This window comes from Kryptolebias marmoratus, linkage group LG21 (genome assembly GCF_001649575.2).
Source record: "Kryptolebias marmoratus isolate JLee-2015 linkage group LG21, ASM164957v2, whole genome shotgun sequence".
Taxonomy (NCBI): Eukaryota; Metazoa; Chordata; class Actinopteri; order Cyprinodontiformes; family Rivulidae; genus Kryptolebias; species Kryptolebias marmoratus.
The window spans coordinates 16,733,817-16,743,825 of NC_051450.1; the positions used below are offsets into that span (position 1 = coordinate 16,733,817).

The window sequence follows — 10,009 nt, forward strand, 5'->3', positions numbered from 1 at the left end:
GGGGGAACGGGGCTCGACGTAACAGCAGCAACTCGAGCACATTGCTGCCCCCTATATGTCAAGAGGACAAATAACACCTTTTCTGTTCAAATTGCCAACCCGCCACAGTGGCATGTGTGTTGATCAAATTCACCCGCCGCTTCAAATATTTACCCGCATTTGGCCGGTGGTGGGTGCTAATGTCCACCCCTGGCTAGAATCAAACACCAAGGAATAAAGATGAGTATTAAGCACAGATTTAAAAGACTCAACAGTCTCAGCAGCCCGAATATGAAATGGTAAACCATTTTATAGGTTAGGAGCAGAAATTGCAAAAGAACCGGAGATATATGTTTATGATATTTTTGGTACCTGTTAAAAGACGAGCTGCTGCATTCTGCTCAGTTTGTAAGCGATTCAGAGATGATTTATCCAGTCCAGCATACAAACTGTGACAATAATCCAACCTAAAGGTAATAAAAGCACGACTCACGTTTTCTTAAATACACCTGTAGCTTTCTTACTCTTTCAAATCAAAGTGTCAGCAGTGATTTGGCTCATTAAAACGGACTTCTAGTGAACTCTTTTCAACGCGTCCGGTTATGCTTTTATCTTGAAAGGGAAACCCGGAAGTCGGCGCGTGTGTTTTCCAGCCAGCTTGACTCTGGTCCTCTACTTTAAAGAGTTGTTGGGACGCAGGAGTGGGATGAAGGCTTCTGGGCTCAACTTTAGCTGAAGTCCTCTTAGAGGGAAGAAGTCCTCCGCAGTTTTTTAAGAACTTCTTGCTTTTATTTCTTTTATTTTTATTTTTTCCTCCCGTTTTGCTTCTTTTTCCGGACTTTTCCCCGCACCCCTGGACTCGCAGACACCGGTTGCTCCTGTTAGGTTTTTGAACATGCCCCCGCTGGTGATGTGAAGCTGCAAGCTGCTGAAGGGAAATAACTTTCTTCATTTCATTTAATTTTTAATTTTTTTATTATTTCACGTGTATTTCTAAGCTCACCATGACTGAGGAGCACAGGGCTGAGAGCGGGAAGGAGTTGGAGAAGCAGCTCCGGCTTCGAGTTTGTGTCCTGAATGAACTTTTAAAAACTGAACGGGATTATGTTGGGACGCTGGAGTTCCTCTCGGTGAGTGTTGCCTTGAAATTGCAGTTTCTCTCCCCCTCCTAAATGCGCCCCCACCCCCAACCTGATATAAATAAATAAATAAATAAATATAAGCAGCCAGCTTGCTTAGTATGCATGGTGCACCAGGCTGCAGAGGTCTGAAAGTGTCCTTTCATGGTTTGCAGGTGAAACTGGAAGAGCAGCCAAAAAAAAAAATAAAATCACAATTAATACTAAATATTAGACAAAAAGAGGCTAAAATGATTGCATTGGTGAGCTGAAATTCATCCAGTGGCTTTGCACCAAGACACCTGCAGTGCACATTTGCAGCTCCAGTCTTGTGCAGCATTGCAACTGCGTCCCTTGATTGCACCCTCTGGCTAGAATGCATTTTTTTTAAATCAGTGAAACCCATACGGCCGAAGTTCACCGGATCTTGGCACCACATCTCCAGCAGGGAAACACCTGGTTGTTGCATCACAGGAGGAGTCGGGCGCTGTCACACCAGAACTGTTGAAGAGAACAGAAATGTTCCGAAGCAGAGTGCTTGTGAACAACTGGTGTGCAGGGTTTTTTGTTTTTTTAAAAATTTGAATATAACTTTGCAGAGAAGGAAGTTTGACATGACATTGTGTTCCTAAGAGTGTTATTTCCCCATATGACCCTCTGCCATCATCATCCAGATATTTCCAGTACAGAGGTATGTTTAGGAAGGATGGAGCTTTGTGGAGAATGAGGGATTGAGCTCTTTTATGTCCCCTGCAGGCTGCGACTGATTTCAGAGGTGACTGATTCTTTTAAGGCCCCTCTGTTCTGGTCAGCAGTGATTGGATTGAGATCTAACAACAAAGGATTGCTTTAGCTGTGTGGTTATAGTGGTTAGATAGGGCTAGATGATGATCTTGATAAGGAAGTTAGAATGTGAGAGACTGAGAGTCGCTCTTATCCACTTCTTGGATGTCCTAGGGAGCCGCGTGGAAGACCGTTGATCAAAGAGTTGCCCTGCCGTGGAGAGGGGGATCATAATGAGGACTTTCGTCCGCTGGAGGAGTCCCTCTCTAGCCTTCCCCCGCCAACAGGAACCAGTTACGAAACACAAAACCTTCTGTGCGTCTAGAGGTCAGAACGTTTGACTCCCGGGTGGGTTAATCCAGCACCGAGAGGGGCGGGCTGAACGTTGCTGTTGGAGTGAAAATGGGGGGAAAAGCAGATCACAGAGCAGATAGTGCCAGGAGGGCGAAGGGTAAAGGTGGCGGTCTCTGTGAGTCGCCGGGCTCGGTGCCGTCTCTTGTAAACCATATTTCCTGCAGGAGGAATTCCTCTGAGGCTCGGAAATGCTGCAGAACAATGAGGCTCCGCTCAGCTGGCAGAGTTGAACTGAAGAGCAGAGATTGCCTCTGCTGATCAGTGGGACTGAAGTACAATAGCCTTTAACACATAGTCTGGTATTCAGGTGGTGGAAAACAGCAGATGATTGGAGTGATTTTGTCCCTGGACATAGGGAGACTATTGTGTTCTCTCCCTGTGGGAAAATATACAGATTGCATCTTCAAGGTGTTGACACTGGAAAACTTGACTTCTATTGACTTTCCTTTGGGTTTGAGTCTATTTTTTTATGCTAAATCTTAAGTAAAGGGCATGCTCCGATATATCTCTTATGTAATGAACAACTGGCTCGGTACAGTGGGCGGCGGAGGACACTGGTGTTTATCTTGGATCGCCTCGAGCCGATAAAGTGACAGTCAATTTTAACAGGAGAACAAATCTAGACTAGTGTAAACAGACACTCTAATAGGCGTTTCTGGAGCTTTCTGCTGCCAAAGGAAGTCCCATTTCTCAGGCGCAGCCATTCACAGAGAAACACTGAAAGCCATTTGCTTGTATTTTAAGCCCTTAATAGAGAAAAAGCAAAAAAGTTTCAGTACGGAAACCTTTTATGTCTTGATTCTGGAGGAAGATCTGAGCCACAAGTTAACTTAATATATTCCTAAGAGCTCTGTAGTGCATTAAGTGGTCCCTCAGCTGCTGCCCCCTCCTCCAGCAAAAGCCTGTGTAATGTGACAAAATGTTTAAAACATTTTTTTATTCCCTCGCACCAATCGGAGGGGAATTAACTTGGTTTTAGATATCGTAAGCCTACAAAATCCCTTCTGTTGTTCTCTTCGAAAACAACTCCACATCACAAGATGCAAATTAAAACAATTTGTTTATCGCATTAATCTTTTCACATTTTCCAGTCAAGCTGAATGGATTAGTGTGCTTTTATGTTTTCTGGTTGCATATGAAACATGTCAGGGGGCAGTTTATTACCAGTTGTGCGTGCAGGATTAGTAACAGGAAGTTGGAAGATCATTCCTGATGGAGAAAGCAGAAATTGGAGCATGTACTGGCTCCTTGGGACCCGGGTAGTCAACTAAACCCTGCCTGTGTGTGTTTGTGTTTGGTTGTTCCATTTCTCTCTCTCTCTCAGGGTTTGTTTACATCCTGGACAGGATAGTTACTTTAGCACATCCAGCAGGCCAAGAGGTTTTCTCTTGCCTTGAAATATACGAGCAGTCTAGAAAGGAGGTCAGGCCAAGGTGGGAAGTCGGGAAGGTTCATATCCTCTGAACGAGTTGGGGATGATCCCAAAAGTCGTGGCCTTTTGTTCCCGCCCTTTTCCTGCCTGTTAACCTGTAGATGTCGAGCTTCTCCCTTTGCTCTGAATATTAGACACAAGGACAGCTTTTTAATATATTTGCTATCCTCTGATCTGATGTAAAACAGACACAAACTCAAATGTGTTACAATGTATGGGAATTTGCTGTGTAATGCATCATATTACACAGAAAATGTGTATAAACATGTTTTTGATATGAATTCAAATAGCTTTAAGTATCCAGAAATAAGTGTTTTACTGACAGTCACACATTGCTTTTGAATATTTCAGGGGGAAGAAGTTGGAAATGTTAAAAGCTGTTGACTGGTTGTTAGAAGATGCAATATAATAAGAGTAAAAGTTCTATACAATTTGACAACGTGTGCAGTACAAATCATTTTAAAGAACTTTATTAGACGTGATTCGCCACATGTGATGCTGGTGATCTGATTGGTAGGTTATGAAATACAAAACCTACTGTTGGCTGACTCTTGTCCCTTAGATTGGGGAACTACAAGAACTACTGAGGGAAATGACACGCAACACTGAGCGCAACTTCTTTCTTCTGGAAAAGGAAACCAAAATGGAGTGACGTCAGATCTTAGTGGTATTAGGATTTCTGTTTTGTTTATGGTTCATGTGCCAAACAAACATTTTACCTCCTCTTCACTCCACGTCTGACCATGAGCCATTTCTCCTGCTGTTTGTAGAAATGTGTTTGTTTTGGTTGTATTTACCCAGAAGGCTGCTTTTGGAGCGGCCTCTTGGTCGTGCACATTATTTTTTCGCCCACACCCACACCTCTGCCTGCTTTGCGCCCACCTCAGAAGCTGTCCCCACATTTATGATTTAATCTACCAGAGTACGTTTTTTGTACCAGATATTTAACAGATATTATTCATCCTCAGTGTGGTTTTTATACCCAGACACTTGGGGCTGTAGCCAAAGTCTCAGCAGTCCCAGCTTACTGAGATACTTCCTTAAGTTTCGATTGCTCTCATCTTTATCACTTAATTATTTTCTTTAATTTTTTTTTCCCCCCCAAGTTGCTGATTTCTTAGGACCTCTTAAAAAAATGGCAATTTCAGATTTGTTATTATTTTAGGCGTGGATATTTTTGTGCTTTAGAACAAAAAAACACAATTAAACATTTGCTAAATCACATCTTATTTTCTGATTTACTCGTTTCCCCTTGTGTCTGGCTGCAATCCTCTCCTTCTATTCAACGCAGCTCACCTGCAATGAAGCAGAGAGGGAGCCAGGTTTCGATAAATAATCCTCTCAAACAGTTATTATTTTAATATGCGGGCTACACTTTGTTTTCCACCACTTTGTTCCAGAACGAATTGTGCACACATACACGTTCCAGCTATATTTTTGGATGCTGTATTGACAAGAAGTATTTTCCACTTTCTCTCTGCATAATATTTATTTTAATGCCTTGAGCTAAGGCTGCATGTTTCCTCATCACTGAGCAGACTCTTGAACTACTTTTACAGGCCAAGGTAAATGTCTTATTCCAGCTGTACTGAAAGTAAAAAAAAGTATAGGTGGAAGGAGCACAGGATAAGCAGTTTTTTTTTCTTTGACTCTTTTTAATTGGATTTGCTCTCTGTGAATACAGACAGCTTTTCTCTTGTGTCCGCCCCCCCCTCCTTGTGAGGCCCCTGAACTGATGAAGTGGCACACTTGCATTTTAATTTCACACCGCTGCCTCCATATAAGTGGCCTACGTCTTATAAGCATGCCCCATCATTTCATCTTCACTTCCTTATAATGTGCTTTTCTGATGATACGTGTAAATGGATTTTCTCACCTGTTTGTCTTGCAGGAGTAAATGATTGTTTTGCGCTCTTCCAGTTGTACATCAATGAGCGCGTTCTGTAGTGGATGTGTGCATAAGCGTCATTCGCACCTTATTCTAAAGGTATATCTGTCTTTGAGAGACCCGAAGATGGATGATAGGACGCAGAAGTCCTCTCATGCAGAGCTTTTTGCATCACGATTCGGTCTCCTGTCAGTCAAAATATTGGATAATCCGTCATCTACACACTGATCGAGGCTGTGTTGGAAGAAATAACAGTATCAGTGCTGAATATTCAGTAAATTATAGTCCTGCATTTATTTGCAGAAGTGGATTTCAGCGCTCACAGCAGAAAAGGGAAATGCAGATGATGTCTTTGTGTGTGTGTGTATGTGTTAGTAAAATATCCAAATATCTTATGAACCAGTGGATGGATTTTAATGAAACCTGCATTTACATCTACAGTCAATTAATCAACATTAGCTAATATAAAAATAACTATAATTCAGTCAATTTTACAAATATTGAGCTAAAATTTGATATGGAGAGCCGTTCACATCTCATACTCTGAGTGTGACATCTCACAATATTGCATAAGTTTGCTGATGACATTATTACCAAGGTTTGACCAAAACATTTCTGACCAAAACATTTCTGAACACAAGATGATCTTAGTCTATAACTCTGCCAGTTAAAGGTGGCGGGCGATATGCATTCCTTCAAGGAATGTTGTCCGTTTGCCACCCTTTTTCTGTCCTCTCCAGCAGGTTCCTACAGTAGATGAAGTGCTTTAGTTTTCATCTCACAGCTCATTTTTTTTGTTTGTTGCTAAAGCAGGATTTCCTTCCTTCCTGAAGCTCCCCGTCTTTACATTGTGCTGAATGCTTCCTGCTTGTTCACGCACGCTCATGCCCTTCCTCCGCTCTCGCCGCTTTGGGACGGCGTCACGCTGCAGATGCCAGCTCGTCTACTTAGAGCGTCGCTGTGTTTTCCGATAGCGCCCTTTGCTGAACCTGTTGAGCGGTTTTAGCTCCGGCGGGTGAAGTGCTGCTGTCTTACTGCCCAGAGGAAAAAAAAACCAACCCAAAAACAGGCCATGCTCCGGCTGGCCTCTGCACGGTGCTGCAAACACTTGTCAGGATGTTCGTGAGGTGTGAGGGGGTCGTCCTCACCAGGGGCTGCATGTTTGGCTTTGTTGTGTCTGCAGTGCACAGATTACACTCTTAAACCCTGGCAAATGTTTGGATGATAGAGTTGAGGAATGGTAATTTGGGGTTTATTGTAATGAACTGCCTCACCAGTTCGATGACTTCATATATGTGTGGATTTTTCTGTCTGTGTGCACACTTCAGTAATAAAGCACCACTTTTCCATCCTCTTCATTCTTCATGTCCTTCGTGTCAAAGTTCAGCTGCCGCAGCCATTCAGTCCTTTCTGTCCAGACATGATGGGACGTTCCACTTCACTCTGAATGATCCAATTAAGCAGATGGATGAGATTTACTGTAGAAACTCAGGCATAAATAAGTCTCTCTCTATCTAGTTCTGTCTGCAGATTCTTCTCTTTCTGTCTCTTTCTAACATATTATATATTTCTTACAAAGACTGACTTCTTTTTTGTACGACATAATTTAAAGCAGTCTTGATAAATAGTTCTTCAGGCTTTCTGAAAGTCTTTTAAAGTTGACTTTTTTCCTTTTTTTTGGACTTCGCCTGCCTTTTTACTCCTTTCCTGTCCAGTATCTGATCATCTGCAGAGGATTTTTATTTCGTTTGTTTGTTTGTCAAACCACGAAACTCTGACCCATGAATCACAGCAGTTGGATTTTGCAGCGTTTCTCACGTTGTCTCCTGCTTTGTTCACCCTGTCGGGGTGGGGGGTTGTTTGTACGGGTGGCCGTACTCTGAACAGCTTCCAAAACTGGGGAGTCGAGGAGAGAAACTGTCAGGACGGTTGTTTAATTCCGCGCTGACAGTCTGTGGTTCTGTCTTTGCTGGTTCTCGTTTGGCTCCGCCAGGCCTGCTGGAACGGATGGCACGGAGCCCTTCTGCAGCCCGACTCGGAGCCTTAAATCAGATGAACAATCGGGGTGTGTGGCAGTCATGGCTGGGAGTGTGCCATGGATTAGGAGACCGGACAATTCTGCTCAGTCATCCTGGAGATCAATACACCATGCTGGTGTGTGGCCCTGTCGGGAATCGCCAGCAAATCAGCGGGTGACGGTTTGCTTGGTTGCACACTGAGATTGGATGCTTGGTCCCTGAAGACCACCTTTCATCTACTGGAGGCTTTTTTTCCCCCTGACATCGTATCCAGTTTCATGATTCTAAAAGGCTCCTCGAATACGTGGACGGTTTCCCCCTCCTAGAGCTGCACGATGGATCAAACTGACTGAGCTCACATCCTGAAAACACCATTCGGCCTCAGATATGTTTATCAGATCAACTGCTTAGTTTGAGTTTTCTGTCTGGTAAGAAAACAACATCACAGAATTCTTCTAAACTTTAATAATCAAGTTTTTGACATTCCTAAATGACATGCCTGTAAGATCTGAAGTTATTGTTTACAAACTAGTTTTTTACCTACATTTCTTATCATCACCCGCCAGCCAAGGCAAAGGCAGAGGGATGATGTTTTTCCCCGTGTCTGTTTTCCAAAGGCTTTAACTGTTGGAGTCAACCATGTTTGTCCGTTAGCAAAATATCTCACGAACCACTCGACAGATTTCAAGGAAACTCTAAGTAAAGTAATTATTGGCTGCATGTAAACAGCTGATTTGCTTTTGGAGTCAGCCCCATTCAAAATGGCCACCCAGGCTGATCAGTTTTAGCCAACTCAAAAGTCGCTATACCTCAGTGAAATTTGCAGATATTGAGCTCAAATTCGGTGTGGTAGTAGCTGAGAGTTATTCACAGCACATACTCTGTGCACTGACAGGTCATGCAAGATGAGGTGACCAAAACCGCTTTAATTCTGTCATTTCATTTCAACATTAATTGATCTTAGTGTAAAACTCTGCCATGAAAGGTGGCTGGCAAAAAGCATTTATTCAATAAGTGCCAGGGTTTTATTGTCCAAAGCTTTAAAATTAGTTTTTCAAATTGAATCTTTGCCTTTTTTTTTTTAAACAAATGTGATTTTGTTTTTCCATCTTTTCGGGCCCGCTTGTGGTTTTTGCTGTTAGTCAAGCCTTGATTGAGCCTCAACAGCTGGACGTTTTACCGTTCCCTTTTCTATTTCTTAATCTGTATTTTCTGTATATTTCCCCCGCTGAAGAGGAAAAGAGCATTTTGGGGAAACTAGTCAGAGGACAAATGAGACGGGAAGCCCGGGATGACTCCTGATGGTGTCATCAGGGCCAGCTGAAGCCAGCAGAGACCTGCCTTCGACGAGGTAATCAATACAAAGAGCCTTTTTCTCTCTTTTCGGACGTGTCCCTGTGCTCGCTCTGTCTCCGGTGGGTAAGCCAGCTGAATGTTTCCGCGGCGGGATTCTGATGTGTCTGAGCAGGAGATGTAACCCTGTGATGCTGAAGCCGCTCCTCTTCCTCTCTGCCTGTTTATCCCGTCTCCCCTGCTGTCTCGTTTCAGCACTTTGGGAGCTCGTTGCCTGAGGGGCCTGAACCGCTCGCTCACCTGTTACCTGCCGTCTTTTATCACAGCATTTTACTCCGCAGTCTTGGGGAATAATAGATAGTAAAACACACAGCGAGTCACACTTATGTGCGAAACACTGGTGTGTTAATGAGCAAAGCTTCACAGGCTGGTGACTCACTTCAGTGGAAACGATTGTTTGTGTGTCTCCATCTTTGAAAGGTCCTTGTCTCATCTTCTTTTATGTATTTTGCCCACATGAAATGCTTTGTTATACATTTTTACATCAATATGAAGCGATAAACAAGGGTTCCTCTGAAAGGCTCTGGGAAAAGCCTTTTTTTCCCTCTTAGTATGGAGTTTATACCTGTTTGCAGCATTAATGAACTCACCCTGAACTCTTTTTCTGTTGTAAGCAACGGATCAAACACTGCAGGCGAAATGGTTTAACTCAGAAGCTTTGGTGACAAATGTGTTTTTGCATTTATTATTCTTTTCCATTTTATAAAGCTCTGCATAATAATGATAAAAAAAGACAGCATGGTGTCCAGCAGTTGATCAACAAGGACTTATAAGGACTTTCTGCGTCAAACACAACCTGTGCTCCCACTCGCTTGACCACTGGGTCTGATTTTAAAGCATAAGCAGATGTTTGAGGCTATGCATGCGCTTGTTTTTGTCAGGAACGGTGGAGACAGAGGCGAACCCAGAACGCAGACTCATAGTATAAATGAAAAAACTAATTTATTAAACTAAGAACCAAAACGAAAACAAAAAGCTGATGTGGCAGCAAAACTAACTATAACAAAAATCCAGGCAATTAACAAAAGCGGGACAAGGCGAGGCAAAAACAGAGAGGGACCAGAGACCAGACAAGAATCAGACA

At 43.0% G+C, this 10,009-nt stretch overlaps 1 protein-coding gene across 1 annotated transcript in view; it reads left to right on the forward strand.

Annotated features, from left to right (window-relative positions):
• Positions 1 to 660: 660 nt before the first annotated feature.
• The window catches only part of prex2 (phosphatidylinositol-3,4,5-trisphosphate-dependent Rac exchange factor 2), an 88,489-nt gene continuing 79,140 nt past the window's right edge, over positions 661 to 10,009 (forward strand). Inside the window, exon 1 of the mRNA XM_017406819.3 lies at positions 661 to 1,109. Within this exon, the coding sequence (XP_017262308.1) occupies positions 984 to 1,109 (126 nt within the window). The 5' untranslated portion in view covers positions 661 to 983. The remainder of the gene's footprint in view (positions 1,110 to 10,009) is intronic.